The 20,899-nt window shown below is 49.5% G+C and overlaps 2 protein-coding genes and 6 non-coding genes across 8 annotated transcripts; 6 read left to right on the top strand and 2 right to left on the bottom strand.

Annotated features, from left to right (window-relative positions):
• The first annotated feature begins 375 nt into the window (after nucleotides 1-375).
• dcaf7 (ddb1 and cul4 associated factor 7) lies at nucleotides 376-2,931 on the top strand. The gene is made up of 7 exons (XM_053851128.1): nucleotides 376-723; nucleotides 1,122-1,280; nucleotides 1,376-1,487; nucleotides 1,566-1,684; nucleotides 1,755-1,964; nucleotides 2,057-2,174; nucleotides 2,247-2,931. Exons 1-7 carry the CDS (start codon nucleotides 586-588, stop codon nucleotides 2,417-2,419), a joined length of 1,029 nt encoding a protein of 342 aa, XP_053707103.1. The 5' UTR covers nucleotides 376-585; the 3' UTR covers nucleotides 2,420-2,931.
• Nucleotides 2,932-3,643: 712 nt separating this feature from the next.
• kcnh6a (potassium voltage-gated channel, subfamily H (eag-related), member 6a) lies at nucleotides 3,644-20,425 on the bottom strand. Its single transcript, XM_053850958.1, has 16 exons — nucleotides 20,062-20,425; nucleotides 17,985-18,215; nucleotides 16,749-16,898; nucleotides 16,572-16,675; nucleotides 15,533-15,839; nucleotides 15,137-15,339; nucleotides 10,968-11,390; nucleotides 10,109-10,526; nucleotides 9,286-9,485; nucleotides 7,782-8,034; nucleotides 7,065-7,258; nucleotides 6,472-6,571; nucleotides 6,135-6,413; nucleotides 5,887-6,070; nucleotides 5,135-5,333; nucleotides 3,644-5,075 (listed from the first exon to the last, which is right to left on the bottom strand). The coding sequence occupies exons 1-16, from the start codon at nucleotides 20,135-20,137 to the stop codon at nucleotides 4,791-4,793; spliced, it is 3,606 nt and encodes a 1,201-aa protein (XP_053706933.1). The 5' UTR covers nucleotides 20,138-20,425; the 3' UTR covers nucleotides 3,644-4,790.
• Nucleotides 5,782-5,853, top strand: trnac-gca (transfer RNA cysteine (anticodon GCA)). The gene has a single exon. It is a non-coding gene; the product is annotated as a tRNA-Cys (tRNA).
• On the top strand, nucleotides 9,050-9,121 carry trnac-gca (transfer RNA cysteine (anticodon GCA)). Its single transcript has one exon. It is a non-coding gene; the product is annotated as a tRNA-Cys (tRNA).
• Nucleotides 12,357-12,438, bottom strand: trnas-uga (transfer RNA serine (anticodon UGA)). The gene has a single exon. It is a non-coding gene; the product is annotated as a tRNA-Ser (tRNA).
• Nucleotides 15,897-15,968, top strand: trnac-gca (transfer RNA cysteine (anticodon GCA)). Its single transcript has one exon. It is a non-coding gene; the product is annotated as a tRNA-Cys (tRNA).
• Nucleotides 16,368-16,439, top strand: trnac-gca (transfer RNA cysteine (anticodon GCA)). Its single transcript has one exon. It is a non-coding gene; the product is annotated as a tRNA-Cys (tRNA).
• On the top strand, nucleotides 16,947-17,018 carry trnac-gca (transfer RNA cysteine (anticodon GCA)). Its single transcript has one exon. It is a non-coding gene; the product is annotated as a tRNA-Cys (tRNA).
• Nucleotides 20,426-20,899: the final 474 nt, after the last annotated feature.

Below are 20,899 nucleotides of genomic sequence, written 5' to 3'. Positions count from 1 at the left end.
CCCTATTTAAGGTTAGACCGAATGCCAACCTTGTTCTCTTTGTATAATGTTCAAACCCTTGTTTTGAAAATGAAACATTGTCAATAAAAAAAAAGTTTACTCATGTCCTGATTTTGGTGCACACGGATATATAGAATCTACTCATCATTAGATGCTTTTATTTTTCTATGAGGGGAATGAATTAAATGTAGATTATATATTTGGGGTCATTACTGGGGCAGTCGCCATCAGAACGGAACAAACTATAACAATACTGTAGTTTAAAAAAGGATTTTAGTTTGAAACGTTTCAGCAGTGGAAGAGACGTCGGAAATGGTGTTTTAGTTTGAAATGTACCGCCGGAAACGCGAGTGTTTCTGTCGCGCTTACCGGAGCTCGGAGTCGCTTCGAGCTATGCTGCTCTTTGTTAGCTAAAGTGGTCAGATCGTCTCGTCCCATCGGAGTCCGTTCCATCCGATGTTGACCGCAACTCCGCCTGCTGTCGTCTGTTCCCGCGAGCGCACGGATTCCTCCTAGTCTTGCTGCGAAGCGGCGCGGTTGGCAGTCGGCCGTCGAGAGCGTGTTAGCGGCGCAGACAACGGCAGGATGTCGCTCCACGGCAAGAGGAAAGAGATCTACAAGTACGAGGCTCCATGGACCGTTTACGCCATGAACTGGAGCGTCCGCCCGGACAAGCGCTTCCGACTGGCCCTGGGGAGTTTTGTGGAGGAATATAACAACAAGGCGAGTTATTTCTGGTCAATTATCGACTAAAAATAGCGACGTTACTGGGCTAATGCTAATGCTAAAGCTAGCTGCGCCGCGCTGCTGCTGCTGCTGCTGCTGCTGCTGCTGCTGCTGTTGTTGTTGTTGTGATGAGGAACTAACGCAGCAGTTTCAAAACTTATTTGCCATAATTCCGCAATAATCTGTCAACTGTCATGGTCGTTTAACGTGTGCGGACGTGTGTTTCATAACAAGTGAATACATCAAGTGTTTGCAGTGACTGTTTTCAGTGTAGCACAAGTTGCTAAAACAAAATAGTTGCAACCAATACATTTGTTAGCTTCCGCTTTTCTGGCGACTGAACGAAAGAGCGGCTCATTCCACGTCTAACTGATTTCAGAGACGCGTGTCTTCAGGTTCAGCTGGTGGGCCTGGAGGAGGAAAGCTCAGAGTTCGTCTGCAGGAACACCTTCGACCACCCCTACCCCACCACCAAGATCATGTGGATCCCTGACACCAAGGGGGTCTACCCCGACCTGCTGGCCACCAGCGGAGACTACCTGCGCATCTGGAGGGTAACGGCTCCTTTTAACAGACTGTTCCGTGCGGTTTCTCCTGGAAACAGCAGGATCAGTGGACGCGTGGTCTAACGCTTGCTTTGATCCGGCAGGTCAGCGACACAGAAACCCGTCTGGAGTGTTTACTGAACAACAACAAGAACTCCGACTTCTGTGCTCCTCTCACCTCCTTCGACTGGAATGAAGTCGACCCCAACCTCCTCGGTAACATGCCGCCTCCGTCACCGGCCGTGTGGACCGTTCCTTCCTTTCGCATCTGACCTTTGTGTGTCTGCTCTTCAGGAACCTCCAGCATTGACACCACTTGCACCATCTGGGGCCTGGAGACGGGCCAGATTGTTGGCCGGGTCAATCTGGTGTCGGGTCACGTGAAGACGCAGCTGATCGCTCACGACAAAGAGGTGCGTTTCCCTTTTGAGACATATTTTTTTGGTCTGCGCTCCCTGAAGCTGAAGTCCTGGCCTCCCCCAGGTGTATGACATCGCCTTCAGCCGGGCCGGCGGCGGCAGAGACATGTTTGCCTCGGTTGGCGCCGACGGTTCTGTTCGCATGTTCGACCTGCGTCACCTGGAGCACAGCACCATCATCTACGAGGACCCGCAGCACCACCCTCTGCTGCGACTCTGCTGGAACAAGCAGGACCCCAACTACCTGGCCACCATGGCCATGGATGGCATGGAGGTCGGTGCTCCAGCTCTCCTGGACCCAGATGCTGTGATCTCACTGCAGGGTGCGTGAGCTGGCACTGACATCTCTGGCTTGTTTGCCTCCAGGTGGTGATCCTGGACGTCCGCGTCCCCTGCACGCCGGTGGCCCGGCTCAACAATCACCGCGCCTGTGTCAACGGCATCGCCTGGGCTCCTCACTCCTCCTGTCACATCTGCACAGCAGGTAAATCCCCACCCTCTGCTCTCGGCCTTCTCCAGCCTTCTTCTCTGTAAAACTCATGGTCCCTCCCTTCAGCCGACGACCACCAGGCCCTGATCTGGGACATCCAGCAAATGCCCCGGGCCATCGAGGACCCCATCCTGGCCTACACCGCTGAGGGAGAGATCAACAACGTGCAGTGGGCGTCCACGCAGCCCGACTGGATCGCCATCTGCTACAATAACTGTCTGGAGATCCTGCGTGTCTGAGCGCTGCACTGACTTGAGTTGGACTCGGCAGCGTCCCCGGACTTCCACCACAATAACCTGGTTTACATTTGTCTTGACAGCGCTCCTCTTATACATGTGGTTTTGCTCTTATTTATTTGCTCACGCAGTAGACAAACCAGAGCTTTTTGAGACGTGGAGACAAAAGTCACCGCTAGGGTCTCGTCTTCGCGTGGACCACGTGACCGTGACAAATACTCGACGATACACACGGCAGCATCTGCTCTGACCAGACTGAAGTCACCACGGTGGGGTCGAACATTGTCCTCCCAGTGTCCAAACTTTTCTTACTCGTACAAGATTGTGATTTGACAAAGTTGTTTCTCTTTGTTAAGCTGAAGTGTGTCCGTCTTGTTTGCAGCAGTTCTTGTAGCATGCCATTACAAGAGCGATGTACATACATATAAATATATCCACTGAAGCAAGTGTTGATGTTGTAGCCTTTTTCATAAAGTTTATTATTGAATTTTGCTCAAATAAATGGTATTCCTCCGTGTCTTAGGAAATGAGGTGTTTGTTGCCATCAGTGCTAGAGGCAGAAATAGACCGGTGCGCCATGCTTGAGTTTCAAAGTCAAATACAATTGAACTTATTCAAGTTATTCATCAACAACCTGCACAGGCGTCTTTCCTCGTGAAAAGACATTTGAGCTGCGACTCTCCTGCTGGTTTTGCTGCAGCTGGAGCAGCTACCATACACTTTATATATATCTATATACATATAGATATATATAGTTATACTAATAGAAATGTGACGTTTTCCTTAATTTTATTACGTTATCGTATGTACTTTTTAAAAATACATATTTGGGTCATTACAATGAATATTACCGTTACTACGGAAAGTATTATTGATCTAGTAGCAGTAGCGATGGAGTTGAGTGATTTATTCACTGTCAAAAACTGTTGCTTTAAACACAATGAAGCGCAACAGGCCAAATATGCATTTGATCATACGTCATAAATGTTTCCCTCAGGCGCAACACTGTGTAAACACTGATATCCGGAGTCAAATGACGTCCCTGTTTGGGCATCATAATGAAGGGGCACCTAGATTCGAACTAGGGACCTTTTGAGTTGCGCTCAAACGCTCTGCCACTGAGCTATACCCCGGATTGAGACGACTAGAATGTGCTTTGATGACATGTCATTCTTTGTTATAGACATGCAGGTGGGGAAATAGGACTCACAATCCTTCAGTGTTTTTTCCTTTAATCTATAAAATCGACAGGAATTTGTGCTTTACAGAAGGTTACACAGAGTTACACTTGTAGAAGCGTCAACCCAGTTCCACAGTCGTTCCACTGCAGTAGCATCGCGTGGAGAGGTTTGCGGACGGAGAGGAGGACAAACGGTTTGGACACGTGGAGAGGAGAGGCAGTTGGAGGGGAAGACAACCAGCGGCTTTCGTGATGAAGGAGGTGAGAGGATGAAGAGTGAGGAAATGAGGAAGATACATGTGTGACATTTTCCATGGAGAGTTGGTTGCTCTTCTGCTCCAGTACCTTTGCTGTCTGCAGCCGCACTGATATTCATCAACAAACTCGAGAGCCTCAATGAGAAGGACGGCACAGGTGTGCAGGTCTGTGCTCCTAGGATGCGCTTCAAGGCCTTCAACTTGATATAACCTGCAAAACAAGTGCAAACCCACTCGCTAAGAAGGAAGGACGTCTCCTCCATGTTGTCGCTCGTGTGCCAAAGACCCTTAGAATCGTGTGCAAAACAGTGAGATATCGTGGGGTGAGCTTCCTCTGTTGAGTTCCAGGAGCCTCCTCAAACATGAGTTTGGACATTGGAGTGTTTAGGGTGTCACCTCTCACGGCTGGTCAGGGGGCACCTGCAGTTGAGCCAGGGACCTCTCGATCTCTCTACCACTGAGCTATACCCCCAGAGGGGGAAACCGTTCCTGACTTCATGATGTGAAAGCGTCCGCCTCAGGTGGTGAGGAACATTGCCAGTGAGAGCGACAGAAAGTTGTGAGTTCACAGTCGCAGTTTGCAGCTCCTAGCTTCTGAGTTAAAGAGATTCAAGAAAGATTCTGTGAGACTGAGAAATTCAAAGTGAGAACTTTGTCAAGTGGCATTATTGCTGACTTTCAGTCCATCTCCCACTGACGTCCCCCTGAAGCTTCTCTGTCGGAGTGGACAGGAGAAAGCGACGTCATCGAAGCTGCACATGCGCTGAGGAGTCTCCATTCCAACACAGTTGACAGCAACATCAAATGTGCCTCGACTTCTTCTGAACCCAGCAGCTGTCCTGTACCCCCCATGTCCGACCTCTTTCATCAACAGATGGAATAACTTGAAGGGAGGAGGAGATGGTCACGAGAGGGCTGTTGTTGAAGAGGAGCTGTCCTAGCTGCCCGGCAGCACCGGGTCAGAGACGTGCCTCTGGATCTCCAGCACACCGGCCGAGCACTCCAGGTTCTCAGGCAGCGAGGGGAACCGCTGGCTGCCGTTCATCAGTCCCAGGTTCTCTTCAGTCCCTGACACCTGAGGGGGAGGCACCAGGTTCACGGTCGGGAGGCGGGGAGGGTCCGACTCTGGGGACAGGGACATGGTGTCGTCAGAGGCGGCGGTGAGGTGGATCCCACTGGACATGGACTCTTTGGATTTGTGCTTGAAATCGGAGCCAGGACTCTGCAGGACAAACAGGGGAGTCAGATCCCGAAGCAAGGACTCGCGATTGTGCGACCCACCTGCAGCAGTGGGGGGGGACTGTCGATCTGCACGGGAGGGACGCTGTGGATGGCGGCGCCGCCCGTGTTGTACAGGGTGGCGGGGTGAGGCGGGTGAGGGGAAGGAGACACGGCGCTGTAGGCGGGAGGCACCGGGGTCAACTGTCTCTGCAGCAGCTGCAGGATCACGTTGATGTCTGCAGTCATCCGGGTCTCCAGGCTGCAACGAGAATGGTTTCAACACTGACCACCAGGTGCCGCTAGAATACAAGATGTCGTCGTCGTTTTCAGAAAGAGAAGGTACCACGTGCTGTATATGGCGTTAGAACTCTATGTTTAATAGAAATGTGAAATGTTTATTTAGACATGAAACAAAAAGGAATCTTGATATCTGTTTAATGAATTGATTTTAACATAATTCAAAATGATAGATAAAATTCAATAAAAGGATAGAACCCATTAATTGTGTTATCGTGTTGACCTCCCACCGTGGTCTTAGAACAGTTAACATCATCACTCCTTCCTACTGAAACTCCAGTTCAAAGCTTGATCACGTGACACTGAGCACATCCCTCTCCTGTGGCTCCTCCCCCCCACACACAGTCAGGAAGTGGTGTGTACTCAGGGATCAGCTGACCTCCAGAGCCAGGCGGTGCCTAGACTGCAGTGGGGGTATAGCTCAGTGGTAGAGCATTTGACTGCAGATCAAGAGGTCCCTGGTTCAAATCCGGGTGCCCCCTCACAACCTTTTGTTTTGAGCCCAGTAGCCTCACCGGTTCAGCTGTGACTGCAGCAGCTCCAGTCTGGACTCAAGTTCGCTGGGTCGGTCCTCAATACATGGCGGGTGGTGGAAACCAGGTCGGACGGAGGACGAGCACCTCTGGTTGTCGGAGAACTGGCTGGAGCGGTGGTCGGGCCAGTAGCCGTAGAGACCTGACATGCTGACGGGAGCCGCTGCTGCAGTACAACACAACACGACATGACTTTCCCGACTGTGGAACTGTGTTTCATACACAACTACCTGAGTACGGCGGACCTCCAAGGTCCACAGGAGGTCCCATCCCAGCCGAGGGTCCACTGCTATGAGGCAGCAGGTTGACCACTGCTGGAGGGTAGTCTCTGCTGTCGCCCCCTAGTGGATACAATTCAGCACGGCTGTTCTCCATCAGCCTCATGTCCTCGTCGCTGGACTGCGAGCAGACGCTGCCGCTGCTGCACAGGTCGTCCCAGTGAGAGCCCCGAGGGTGGGTCTCTGTCTTGCAGGGCTGGTCGGGGTACGAGTCCTCGTCGTCCATGCCGTCTGTGAACACGTGAGACGGCGTCTTGGGAGGAAACCGGGCATGGCACTCGTCACTCACCTGGACGGTTGCGGCGTCTCAGCGAACTCCTGCGGCGCCGGCTCGGGCGGTAGCCACAGTCCGAGTCCCGGCCCGGGTCTTGATGGTTGGTTTTGTCTGCCTGATACAAACCAGCATCAGTCGCATGTTTTGCTTGCAAACCCTTTGACAGTGTTTAATGCCGTATATACGTTTCATGCCAACAATATTTGAACATTTAAACACATTTATACAGGATTTTATTTGGAAATTGGATAAAAACACAGGTTGAATAAATAAGTAAAACATGAAATGTATTGTTTTATTATGTTTATTTTTTACGGCTGTTCAGTTAAATTATTTTCTTCCTTAACATTAAAATATATCATATTATAAAACATTTTACTTTTTGCCCATTTTTGAGGACATATTTCCATTGAATATAATTCTAAAACAAATCTCAAAATTACCATCTTACAGGGACAAATAAAAAAGCTTACTAAAAGCCCAAAGTAGAGGGAGAAAAACAAAAACAAATCATGTTTACAAATTGCTTTTGTCAATTATTCATTCAATGGTTTTCACTAGTTATTGAACATGAAGTGACGCTGTGAAGATGGCGAGGCGACACTCACATCTCTCAGGCTGAACGTGACCTCCAAGTTGCTCCAGAACTTCTCAGCAAAGTCCGGGTACATGTCCAGAACCTCCAGCAGGTCGTCTCGCAGGATCTTGTGAAGGTCGCAGTAGGTCAGAGCTCGGACGTCAGCGCTGGACTTCCCCGGCCGCCCGTACAGACTGAAGGACTCGCCGAAGATGTCGTTCTTGCCTGGAGAGAGTCGAGGGCCGGATCAGTGTGGAGGCATCTGTGAGGACCTCAGAGAAGAGCTGCTGCTTCTCAGTGATACAGCACAGCAACAATAGGGGCAATGAAGGGGAAAAGACAGACAAATTCTGAGCAGTAAGTGAAGTAAAACAACAGTTTTCATGATTTAAAACTGCATGACAAATATGCCTCAGTGAGACACAAACTGGGTCATCAGTGGTTCTATCATCGATCTGGGTGACAGGAAACAATGTCACTTTTCCAAGAAATATCGGGAGTGGAACTGGTGAGATTGGCGATGTCATCCTGACAAAACAAGCTCGGTCATGTGATGTCTTAAGCTCGGGTGAGTAGCCTTCCAGCTCTATTTCTGTTGACGTCAGATTTAGAACCAAGCACTGCAGTGTGGTGGACTGCAGCATCCGCCCTTTTTGGAGATCAATGTCTCAGTGGAATGGATTTGGCCGTGTTCCCAAACACCCCTGGCAAGGCTGTGTGTGTGTGTGTCGGAGGTCGAGTCACTCACCCAGGATGGCCACCACCACGTCGTCTCTCAGGATCTCTATAGAGCCTCTGGAGATGAAGTAGAGCGCCGTGAGGATGTCGCCGCTGTGGACCAGGGTGTCCCCGGGGGGAGCGTGGGTGGTCCTGAACCTCATGGCCAGAGCTCTCAGGCAACCCTTGTTGGCGCCTCGGAAAGCCTTGCAATTCTGCAGCAGAGTTCTGTTGAGGTGGAGGCAGATGTCGGCCTGCAGGCACTCGGGGAACCCCTTCAGGACCTGCGGGGGGTGGGGCATCCAGAAGTCTGTGAGCTTGAGTCAACACAGCCGGGGGCTCCAGAGGAGACTGTGTGTGATCAATGTTTGGAGTGATTATCCGGCGTCAGATTGAATTGGCAGCATCTGATGCGAGCAGCGACAACACAAGCCCGGGTGACGCACATCGCTGTTCCCATCGCTGCCACTGTTTTGGAAAATAAGGAAAGTGGCCCCCAGATTTGACCTCGGGACATCTAGATCTGCACTCCACTGAGCTCTTCTCTTTGATAGACTTGCACTGCTCCCATCCCGTCAGCAGTGCATGATGAGACCCAGACCGTAAGTTATTCGGGACCAAAATAGTCACGGAAAACGGTCAAGTTTCAACGAGAAAAGGGGGCAACTGAAGACGAAGGATGAAACACTGACAGTGGGAAAACATGGAGTAGGCCCGCAGTCATAGGCTACACTTTTCAGCTACATCTGAACTGTCACGACAAAATGACATCGAAGGATGAGGTGAGGGGGAGGCCCCCCAAAGTGCTGTGTTGCACTTGGATCAGGACCAGGGGCCTCTTGATTTGTCAGAAAATACTCAACCACTGAGCTGTGGTACCAACCTTGGAGAACCACTATTTAGCTCATGATCTGGGCCATTCGGCAGCAGACTTCTGGGTTGGTTCTTTCCAGGTGGGCCCAAGAAAGCGCAAAAGAAAAGGGGCCACCCAGATGTGAAGTGGGGACCTCTTGATGTGCAGTCAAATGCCCTGCCACTGAGCTATACCACCAGCTGCCAAGCCCATCCAGTTCAACTGTTGCTAGAGCGTAATAGTATGTTGACCCTCGCTCGCAGCGTCGCGGTGACTGATCAACTCGTCTGAGATGTTCAGGGCCAGCACATCGGAGCAACAGCATCCTGTCATCACAGTCAACACAGTGGAGGAGCGCTTCCTTATTTATATGGCAAGATAACGATGACAGATGTCGAGTGGAATTTAGGTTGAGCTCAGCAATACTGGCAGTATCCTCCGGACCTGGGGGTATAGCTCAGTGGTAGAGCATTTGACTGCAGATCAAGAGGTCCCCAGCTCAAATCTGGGTGCCCCCTTCCACCTTGAGTGGCTCATCAGTGCTGAAAGCCTTGTCTTTTGTTGCTCAACTTCTGTCTTTCAACCTTTCCTGTCATTGGTTGTAAGTCTTCTTCCTCACCTCGTCTCACGTGTCTTCTTCCTTTAGTCCAAGCCAGATGATGCAGAACGAACTTTGACTCACCGCGTTCATGTCGATGCCGTTGGTGTACGACCAGGCGTGTTGGAAATACTCCTCCAGTCTCTGGCGAAGTCCTCCTGGGATCTGATGGAAACGAATGAACTCTTTGACCCTCAGCATCTGGGTGTGGTATCGGGCCGTGCCAGAGTAGAGTCTCTGAATGATGGCCGACACGTTGCCGAAGATGCTGGCGTACATCAGAGCTGGAAAAGAAAGCAGAGCATCACCGGATGGATTTGCTGACAGATGAGCAGCAGGAAGCCACGCAGGTGACAGAGAAAAGAGGTGAGTTTAGTTTGGTTTTCAGCAAAAATACATTTGGATTGACTGAAGATGAGGATCAGCAACCCTCTTTGGTAAGGTTTCGAGGTGATGGCGTGAGAGCATGGGCTTCATCTGGTTGATGTTGGGCTCTGGTTTTGAGATGAAAAATGTGGCATCTCTGTTCTTGGATAAAAAATGGGCATCACAAAAGAACCAGTAAGTGACGCTGCAAGCAGGGTTCCAAGCTACGTGGGAAGATCCCATGGGATTACAAGTCCAACGCCTTAACCACTCCGCCATCGCAGCACACACAAAGACCTCTGTGAGGCTCCTCCCACTGGGAGTAAACAGTCAAAGAAACGCCAGAGCACTGCAGGTCTGTTGACTCAAACTGAAGAATCTTACCACAGCAGGAAGCTGGTCTCACATCGCTTTGTAAGTGAAAGATTGAAAGCTCATTAAACACAATGGCTTCACATCAGGGGTGAGACACACCCTCCCAGTCTCACCCCTGACATCAAACAGAATGTGCTGTATATGTTTCAGAATAACTCTGACTTACAGCCAATCAGCATGACGCAGATGGAGAAGATCTTCTCGGGGTTGGTGTTGGGAGAGACGTTTCCAAATCCCACACTGGTCAAGCTGCTGAAGGTGAAGTACAGTGCTGTGACGTATTTATCCTTGATGGACGGCCCCGAGGTCAAGTCGGTGTCGTTGTACTGTTTGCCGATCTGTTCGGCCAAGTTGTCCAGCCAGCCGATCTTCATGGCGCCGATGCGGGCCGTGCTGGTGCGCTCCACGTTGCCGATGGCGTACCAGATGCACGCCAGCCAGTGAGCGATGAGGGCGAAGGTGCACATGAGGAGGAAGAGGATGGCGGCGCCGTATTCTGAGTAACGGTCCAACTTGCGGGCCACACGGACCAGTCTCAGCAGGCGGGCAGTTTTCAGCAACCCTATCAAGGTCGTTGTCTGCGGCTGAAGGAGAGAGGCGCATTTTAGAATAACCAGTTAGAAGACATCTGCACCGCGGTTTGGAAGTGAAGGAGTCCCAATGTGTGAAGGCAAAAACCGAGCAGGCAAAAGGTCATTATTTAAAAAATCGGTCATTATTTTGGGTCCAACATGAAGATTAAATGCTTTACTACAACCAACAGTCACACAGAGGTAACCCAGTTTAATGTTTATAAATGGAAAGGTTAGAAGACCTAGACTACAAGCGGATCTTTCTGAAATGGTTTTTGGATTAGGCTACGTAGTGGACAATGGCGTCGTGAATTGCAGCATGCAAGGTTAAGGTTTTTAACCTTTATCAGGAAATAAAGGGTGCAGCAAGTGAGGTGGTAAATATATACAACATTCCATTGAATGAGATCTACAAGTTCTTTCATTCATTTCATGGACGGTGGTGTTCCTCACCTCCTCTGATTCCGAGCGAAATATGAGCAGATCGAAGGGGATGGCAGCAACAATATCGATGAGGAACCAGCCCTTGAAGTAGTGTTGGGCGATGCGCCCGGGATGGCTGACCACCTCGTCGTTGTGATTGACGTAAGTGGTTCTGAAGTTTATGATAATGTCCACGATGAACATGATGTCCACCACCAGGTCCACCACGTTGAGGGGGTTACAGGTGTAGCCGCAGGTTCTCCGATCATCTTCCACTTCGTTGAGTAAAAAGGCGGCAGAGTACGGCGTGAATACGGCGGTGTAGATGACCAGCAGCAGGATGACCCAGTCCCAAACCGCCTTGAAGGGGCTGTAGTGGAGGATGGTCCATCTGTGGATACGTGGCGCCTGGAGCTTGTACTCCGGCAGAACATCAGCACCAAGAGACAGCACCTGAGGAGGTAGGAGTGAATCACCTTAAATATGTTGACAGCCTTTGAAAACACCCACAGAACCAAGTCCAATATCACGCAGAGTGAAAGAACATGGGAAATTCCAGAATAAAAATTTGACTTTTTTCAAAAGTTTTTGTAAGAAGCCTTCACATGCGTCCGCCGCAGACATTGGGTCATAAAAAAACATCGGTTGTCAGAGGGAATCACAATGACTGACCGGTACAACGGTGAACGCATCCACCTCCATATCAATGTCCAGGTTGTGTCCACAGCAACAAATGAACAGATTAAGGAAGAGCTTCCTCATCTCAGAAGTCCTGTTGCCAAGCGACCCCCTCCGCTCTGGCACCATTTCCTCATCAGCTACCGAACCCAACTCCAAAACAAACAGAGAGCCCGCCACTTTCGTCTTCCACTGTTGACTGTCCGCACGATAATGGCTGTGTTCGGGCTGTGGCTGCACCTTGCCCATGTGATCCCATTTAGCCTGCATATTTCTGGCGGAGCGGTGCTCAATCACAGAGCCACATTAGCACCAGCATTGATTGGACACCACGCAGGGATGCTAGTTGTAGTGCCATTATCGTTACATGCAGGGTCATCATCATAATTGGATCCCAGGTCCACCTTCCCTTCATCGCTTCTCGTCTTTAAAAATTTTAGGAGTTCATGGTCTTCAACCACCTTCTACCAGACCGGATGAGCCTCAAAAAGACGGATGCTTGAGGATTACCGTTCAGGCCTGCGGTCTCTCAGTTATGGAAGGCCATGTGGTTACATTCTTCACTTTTCAGAGAAGACTTTGACCAGGTGAGACCATGAGAACACTTCAATGCCCTTGAATGGAGACATGTTTGTGGTCGTTTCAATGATCCTTTGTTAACATCTGTCGTGAGGTGACACACACCACCGGCTGAAAAACAAATGGCATCTCAAAGAAAAGATCATCTTCAGCAAGACGGACCGCTGCGAGCAGGGTTCGAACCTGCGCGGGAAGATCCCATTGGATTTCAAGTCCAACGCCTTAACCACTCGGCCATCGCAGCACACAATGCAGTACTTTGTTCTTCACAACAAACGGATACAATCTGTTCAATATCTGAAGGAAGTACACAAGTTCGAAGATGGTTTTCCATCTTCCAGTCCTCCTGATGGAACATGGCCATGGTCGCCCAGGTTTAATGGTGCAACACGCATCACCCACTACCCTCTTCAAACCTTTGCAAGGGTTAAGGTTTCTCACTCCAACGATCCCGCACCGCAGACAAAACATGACCCAACATTTTCACGTGGCCACAGGCGGTTGTTAGCCTTCATTTGCATGGCAGTTTGAATAATCATGTCACCGAAGCAGCTCGAGCTGAACAAGCAGTTCCTCCACAAACAAATACAGGCGGGCAAGCAGTCAGCGAAACACACTCTCGACAGCCAGTCAGGGACGAAAGTGAAGTGAAACTAACTTCTTTCATGTGTGATCGATGGAAGAGAAACAGAGCCAGGTGTGAGCCAGTGTTGGTTTGCAGCAGCTGCACAGATGTGTAGAGGCAACACAGCCATGAGGATGTAAACAGAGGAATCATTCGTCCCACAGATGTCAAGCTCGGTTATCTGTTTCATAATGCAACACCTCGATCTGCAGAGGCTTTTAAACAATCATTACTTCAAACATTAGTAGGAAATAAAACATAAATTCCAGAAAAAAATGTCGATCATGTTCATTGAACATTTTATCAATTATATTTGCAGGAAAATTCAATGTCTCCCCTTTTTAAAATTTATTTCCAAATTTCTTTTTATACCAACACTTTTCTCCAGACAGTTTTCTGTATGAATGAAGCTATACATGCAGATATCAGTAGTCATTTTACGAATATTAAGCCAGTGTCCAAGTGGAGTGAAAATAAAATGGAAAAAAAGTAGATAGTTTAAAATTTAAATTTGTTAAAATAATCTATATTTAAGAATGAAAGCAGGATGAGAGAAAATGATGGATTGAATCAACAAAATAAAGAAATATCTGTAAACGAATTGAACTGATTTAGAAGTTGTTTACATGGTCAATGAAGCGATAGGAATCACCAGCCTCCCTTCTCTCCACGTTAGCCAGCTAGGAATCCAAAACGTTCTTACGTCAGAGTGGAAATGTAGCACTGTTGTCTGAGTGGAGTCTTGACCTAGACAGCAAACTGAACCAGTGGAAAGGCTGTAACAAACTACTCACAGGCTGTAGTTTCTGCTTGAAGCTCATGCTGGTGAGGGAGCCGCGACACTACCAAGGAGGGAAGTCCATCTCTGTCTCTCTGGCCACTTATCCTCCTTGCCAGTGACCGGATCCTCACCCGTCCTGCCGGCCTCTGGTCCCTCCCTCCCTCCCCCACCTCCCTCTCTCCCCGTCACCTCTGGTCACCACCCTCTCACCCTATCGCCTATAGCCATACGGTCGGCTCGGATGATGCTGCACGAGTGAGCTGACTGAGAATCTGATTTCAGGTCATAAGCAGATTCCAATCATCAGTTCAACTAAAGCGAGCAGGGAGTTACGCTCGAGTACATCAAAGCCAATGGTCAGCAACCGTTGAAGGAAAAATGAATGCCATAATTTATGAATGAGATTACCATGAATTAACTGTCATACTACTCATAATAATGGAGAGGGGAAACAATTCACAGATAAATGTTCTCCCTCAACCAAAAAGTTAAAATATAAATACAAATACAATGTTGTACAGAATTACTCGTGAAAGTCAGGACAGCTACAGTCACACTTTTGTCCACATCAACATCCATAAAACATCACTTTAATCTAAAATGCTTCTGCATCTGATAACAACCGCGACTGTCTGTAAAGCTCTTAATGATTCTCTCCTTATTCACACCAACCGTTCAGAAGGACGCTGCATGTTCATGAGAGAAAACGTGTTGCCAGCGTGCAGGTTTCCCACAGCCAGAGGGCGCCACATGAGCGCATATCAGCCACACTGGTTCCGCGGCAGCATGAGCCGTGTTACGCAGACCAATCTATGTCAAACATGGATCGATACAAACCTTCATTTCCCTCTTCACAATCGAAGTCCAATTACAAAGGAGGCAGACAAATTTCAGTGCATCATTTAAAACGGCAACAACTCCACTCCTCAGATCGTGACCCCCGTGGCTGACCCTCGTCCGTCCACGGTCGGCACAGGAAGCGGCCGGACTGGCGTGCAGCAGCCGAGGGGTAGAGTCAGAGTTGAAATTTTAGCAGATGACCTCCATGTCCATTAGCACAGCAGACCAAGGTCACCATCTGTGCCGCTCGATACTCACTGGCTTTCATAATGGCACCACAAAAAACTGTATCTTCAGCTCCCAGGAGAACAGTCTTTCATTTGAAACGAACAAGAAGTATGAAGTGTGTGTGACATGCGTGTGCCTGATCCCACTCAACTCATCCTGAACTCCACAGACCGGTTCAGGGTGTGGTGTCGGACTGCTTTTGGTTCTTCAGGAACCCGTGCCACGACAGATGCTGCGGCAGCCGTCACACCTGAGGTGAGATTACTGCTTCACACGTTCACCCTGTCACTGCACATCAGCCGCCATCCTCTGTCAGCCAGAAGCCAAAACACCGTGAAGATCCGAGGCAGGAATATGGAAATGATGTCACACTCACTGTGACACTGAATGTAGATTTCAACACCCACGACTACATCTGAGTTGAAGCTCGAGTGTTGGCGCTACACAGCAGAGCGCTCACCTGCTTACCTGCGTGACATGGGTGACCTTCTCTGTGACGTTCTGGGTCCGGTCTTTGATCTTACTGGGAGCGATGATTTCGATCTCGGTGGGAGAAGGGGGTCTCATCCGGTCTGAGGCGAAGTTGAGGGTCACCTGTGGGATGCGGCTGACGGTTCTGTGTCTCATCAGATCAGAGTCGGAGGTTGAGTTCAGAGCGTTGGGTTTCAGATCTGCAGCAGAACAAAGCAGACTGGTTATCTGCTGGTACCTGATCAGCTCCAACCTGTGACCCCATCATGTCCCAAACCTCCCCTTCCTCATCATGAGGTCCAACTCTATACATCTGGCCCGACCACAGGAGGCTCTCCAGGTCGCCCTATTTAAACTTGGTTTCCCTCCAGGAAGGACCAGCATCAGACTCACTGCTGCAGTTTCGGGTGTCTCCGGGGTGACTGCTCCACTCAGCTCTCATTCCGTCAATGTCATCCAATGAGGAGGCGCGGCGGAGGCTGCGGACGCTTTCCCTCGAGCAGCTGCGAGGGAGCGGCCCTCTGGGGAAGGAGATGCTGGGGTCCAAGCGGTCAGTCAGCAGAGATCGCCGCTTCCCTTGTTGGGCCGCCGGGGATGGCGGGTCGCGGTCCTGCTCTATCAGGGCTTCGGTCTCAGACTGCATACAGCTCTCCTTGGATGGAATACGGAATTCTTTCAGCGGCACATCCTCGCTGTTTGGCTGTCGGGGAATAGGAAGTTAGCACATATCACTAAGTCTGCCAGTACACAGGAACATGGGGGTATAGCTCAGTGGTAGAGCATTTGACTGCAGATCAAGAGGTCCTTGGTTCAAATCCGAGTGCCCCCTTCCTTTAATTTATCATCAGCTAACAAGCAATAATTGAAGACCTGGGTCCGTAAAGACCTGAGGGGCCGTCCTCTGCCTTGCTCACATTGAATTTTGTCGATCTATTGCAGTGCTTCCTGAGTTGACCAATCAAACCTTCCACCTCTCACCTGCTGATATTCTCTTTGTCTCGCTCTCTTGTTTCAGGCGCACGAACCCAGCAGGCTTCTTTGGTCTGCCACCTCTTTTGTGAATTTCCACAGTCCCTCCTTCCCTCTCATCCTTCCTCCTCAGTTGCTTTCCCTTCCCACATTCCCGGCTTTACTTGATTTCGTTTCATCTTTCTTTCACTCGTCAAATCAGTTTTGCAAAACACAAAGCCACAGGTCCATATGTCTGTCACTTTAGAGCTATAGATGTGGGGGTATAGCTCAGTGGTAGAGCATTTGACTGCAGATCAAGAGGTCCCCGGTTCAAATCCGGGTGCCCCCTATCTTTCCTTTTGTTCTGCTCTTTCTCTGATGTTTGGCTGACTTCATCAGACGGTGACAGCACCACGCAAAACAAACACAGTGCTATCAAGGACACTAAGCCAACGTGGTGTGTGTACAGCTGGGAGCTCACCTGCAGGTAGTCCACCACCACACCTTCAAACTGATCTTTGGAGAGAGACGGTCTTCGTAGCGACCGGAGCACTGGCAGCCGCATTTTTAGCCTTCGATTCTGACCTGCGAAGACATGTTCAGGTTTATTAAAATACTATATAACATGGTCATGAAAGTTTAACCAAATGGCACTTACAGTAAATCCACCCCTGGGTGACCCTCTGCTTCAGCCCAGACTTCTTCACTGTTGGATCGACCAACTCCTGGAAGTCCAGGATGAACATGATGACAGAGCCTTCCTCGTTTTTCACCGGCACCACGTCCACCAGGCACGGGCGGCATGTGCCTGGAGACACACAGTCCAACCTCAACAGGAGGGAACTTTCCCACACCTGGGGGTATAGCTCAGTGGCAGAGCATTTGACTGCAGATCAAGAGGTCCCTGGTTCAAATCCGGGTGCCCCCTATCAGCTAAATGTTTCTCAAGAAAGCTAGAAACAAAGCCAAATATTTTTCAACTGCGGTACACCGGCTGAGCGTCTCACTCTGGAAGCAAGGCACTCTTCTGGCACCGCTAACAATGAGCCCAACCCCCTGCAGCTCAGTGATTGAGGAAACATGGGTAGCAGTAAATGAGCAACACATCAAGTGCAACTTTGCTGTGTAATCAGCGAAGTCTAAAAATAGATGTGAGATCACAAAACACTCGTCATTCGTGTCAAACACACGCTCCAGCAGACGGACTCCACAGTCAGGAGCGGGCTGGCGGGCCGGCCTAAACAAATGGATGTTAGTTGGAGTCATGCTGGTCATGTTTCCATGACAACAGCGCCCGACAAGACAAAATAAGTCAGAGCCAGTTCTGGAGGCCGTGCCAGAATCTTCGGTTCGTGGTCTTCACTTCGACACCATCCTGCGGCGACCACCAGGTCGACACCTCTTTCATCTTACCATCAAGTCTTTACTGGGGTCTCAGTTTGACCTACATGTTCAGCAATGAGTGACTTGTCAATAAAGACCGAATGGGCAAGCTTCTTCAGAAAACTGATGCTCAATCCATCAGCACTGAACTCTGAAGAGTCAATATCATTTATCCCTGATAAAAACATGAGGAAAATGGAATGAGGTCTGTGTTCATTTATTTCATGGTCAGATTTAAGCCATTACATTTGATGTGTGAGATGTATCTGACAGCTGACATGAGCAACGGACGTATGGCAACACAATACAGCCAAGAAACAGCATCAACAGATTTCAGTTTCACATCATAGAATCTACACGAGCATCCAGTGAGTCCTCATCACACAGAACTCAGAGGTATGACGTGAAGAGGAGACCAAATGCAGCAATAACAGCTGAGCACTGACGCTCCAAAAACATGGGCATCATTTGTTTGTTCTCGATCCTGGAATCCAAAATGCCGGCATCGTACCTTCCTTGGCGTAGTAGAGGATCTCCACCTTGCGCTCCTCAGAACCCATGAGGGCCTGGGCCAGCTGAGTAAGGGCACTTTTCATGGTTCCAGGTCCAGCCAGGAACTGGCAGGTGCCCGACTGCTGCATGATCTCGGCTCTGGTGAAGCCGAACATCTGGCAGAAGCCCTCGTTGCAGTAGATGATGCCGCAGTTCTTCATCTGGGCATTGGCGATGAGGAACTTGCGATCTAGAAACATTAGCGGAGCGACTTAGCATTCATGACTTGGATCAGAAAGAAGAAGACAGTGAAAATGCTTACGCTAAACTTCTTCAGCGTCGTAACTGAAGAAGCACCACTGCTCTATAATCACTCACCACCAACGCTAAAGTGAGCGAACATGCTGTTACGAACTCCTGATCCTGTTGTCGGACGTGACATCTTCCTCCATGCTGCTCCACAATCTTCTGAGTGGAACTAATCAACTTCGCTGCCTGAGGCGCTAATGTGGTTACCGTCACAATCGCTCCCACGGGAGCAGCGCGGCAGCTTCTGGAGGGCTTCACGACTCCTGAGGGAAATCACATCCACCTCTGTATGTGATGCTTCCATCCTCCCCAGCAAACAAAAAGACAATAGCCACACGGCGCCATTAATGACTTGGCGACGGAGGGGGAGGATCCTGACGAGATGAAGTATCTTCCCAACACCACATGGTCCAACTTCCTGCTGTTACTGCTCTTTTCTGAAGACTTTCCTTTGCCATTTTTCAGGTTTCACACTGGATTTTTACCCTCGACGGCTCACATGGGGTCGTGAAGAGGACTCACAACAGCCAGGACTCCTGACAGCTGTCGGAAAATGATCCCAGAGGAGGAGAGCAGAAGACAACATAGTGAAGCACTTGCTCTGCTCTGAAGCACTGACTGAGACCACCAGTGAATGAGGGCACCAATTCTAAACATGCAACCAGAAAATATGTCTGACCTGGACGCTGTGGGGGTCACAAACAGAGGTGGGAGGGGCTTGGAGGTACAGCAATGTGTGTCAAACTCAATAAGAGAGCTACAACTGCCACTTTGTGGCCAAATAAAAAGAGGTATTCTCACTGGGAAAAGATAGGAGAGATCCAATAGCTGTTTGATATCAGTTTGGCGGCCATTACTCTGGGCCCAACAGAACCAATTAGATGTGACTTTGAAGGCTGCCCAAAAACTACATGCATAACCTTCTTGTTATCACAGTGCAGACGACTGATTCTCTCTCAAAAAAGTCGGCGAGCGCCTGCGGACGTGCACCCTGTCCGGTCATTATCAGGGGCTCGCCGTCGCTCGGTTGCTAAGCAGCAAGACTCTGGCACTCTCCTGATGGTGCACATGCTCGAATCTAACTGGGGGAAAATGCTTGTTCTAATGGTGAACTGACCCAAGAGTCTGACTCCATGTGGAGTAATTGGGATGAAAAATGGAGCTCCTGCTTTCATGTGCCTCTTGTCAGTGGAACATGTGATTTAATGGAACATGATGTCATCAGGTGAGTGCTTCCCGACAAACAAGAGCGGGAGGTGTGATAGCGCCAACAAATATGAATCGAAGCCCACTCTATATTGGACAATAAACTCTGTAGCACGTGATGCCTAACTTTAGCGTCAAGTGTCTTCAAATCTTCATGGGAACTAAAAAGTAAAAGTGGCTCAAAGGCTCAGTCAGAGTTGCTAAATGGACCACTGTTGCCTTTGAGTAAAACGTCTGGAGAAGTCCTTCAGTTTCAGACGCAGCCTCCGCCCTGCCTGCACTCTGCTCTTCACCTCCTTCATCCCAGCCGTCATGACTGAGCCCACTACTCCCTCATCTTCACTCTTCTGACTACTTTGTTTGGTCAACAGTACGGCCCATTAAGCCCATTCAACTTTAAAACAGGTTACTGAATATGAAGTTTGGCTTTTATTTTTTATGTTTGGAAAACAGTGACTGAGGCTACTTGAAACACGTAACATAAATATATACTAAGACTTTCAGCTCATTTGAAGACTGTCACTAAAATTATACACAGTTATTACGGAACATTGACAGCATTTTTTCGAAGCGTCACTCACTTTGCTCGTCGAATTTCCTGATGATGGTGTCCAGGTAGGTGTTCTGAAGAGCGACGTGACCGCGTCTCACCGGCATCGTGCTGCTCCAACAGTGGACCCCCTCGACACATGAACCTCTTCAGTGGGAAAGTAGCAACGTGGACGACGGACGGACGAGTGGCGAGCGAGCTGGAGGGAGCGCTGGTTGCCAGGGAGACGAGAGATGCTGGTTGTTTTGAGGACAGTCAAAGTTTCGCAACATGAGAAGAGAAATAAAGCCGTCGCTGTTGAAGGAGCTGCTGCTGGGGAGAGGAGTTGGGGCTGAAACGTCCGGAGCGAATCATCCTGTTTTCAGCCCCACAAGAGCAGAGACGCCTCTCTCAGCCTGATCCCCTCGTCAGCCGCCTCTCCTCGACGCCCCCCGATTCAACAGGAGGAGCGACAAGTCCACACGAACACGCACGGAGCGGATGTGGCGTTTAATTGGCCCTTCAAAACAAAAGCGAGATGGTCCGGTGGCGCTTCCAGGCTGCAATATCACGTGCTGCGAACAATTTAAATAAATCAAATAGAGAGCAGCCGCAGGGTTGAAAAGGTAAAATGACTGATTAAACCGAGGGTGTCAAATAAATATTTTGTGTCACATTTTATTTTGCTGCTGTTCTCCCTTCAGGCAAATGTCTCCTTTACAGTTGGTTCAGTTACCAGAGAAATGATGGACTGAAAGGTTTCACCAGCCACGGCAGAGAACGTCGCAGGGGGAATCCAAAGGGCGAACCCAGCCAGGGCCAGATAAACACCGGCTTGGAAATGGAACTTGATTCAAGCAATTAAGAAGACATGTCCCACCGACTCACAG

This window comes from Synchiropus splendidus, chromosome 19, assembly GCF_027744825.2.
Source record: "Synchiropus splendidus isolate RoL2022-P1 chromosome 19, RoL_Sspl_1.0, whole genome shotgun sequence".
Classification (NCBI taxonomy): Eukaryota; Metazoa; Chordata; class Actinopteri; order Syngnathiformes; family Callionymidae; genus Synchiropus; species Synchiropus splendidus.
Note: the sequence above shows the minus strand (reverse complement) of the source record. Positions and strands in the feature narration are given on the sequence as shown.

Excerpts from the sequence above, each read along its gene's own strand:
- dcaf7 (XM_053851128.1), top strand. The coding sequence starts at position 586 with ATGTCGCTCCACGGCAAGAGGAAAGAGATCTACAAGTACGAGGCTCCA. Across the intron at positions 1,965-2,056 it reads TGGCCATGGATGGCATGGAG|GTGGTGATCCTGGACGTCCG; the intron begins GTCGGTGCTCCA and ends GTTTGCCTCCAG. Across the intron at positions 2,175-2,246 it reads CTGTCACATCTGCACAGCAG|CCGACGACCACCAGGCCCTG; the intron begins GTAAATCCCCAC and ends CCCTCCCTTCAG.
- kcnh6a (XM_053850958.1), bottom strand. The coding sequence starts at position 20,137 with ATGCCGGTGAGACGCGGTCACGTCGCTCTTCAGAACACCTACCTGGAC. Across the intron at positions 11,391-15,136 it reads AGGTCACCCATGTCACGCAG|GTGCTGTCTCTTGGTGCTGA; the intron begins GTAAGCAGGTGA and ends CTACCTCCTCAG. Across the intron at positions 5,334-5,886 it reads CTGCAGTCACAGCTGAACCG|CCTGGAGACCCGGATGACTG; the intron begins GTGAGGCTACTG and ends TTCTCGTTGCAG.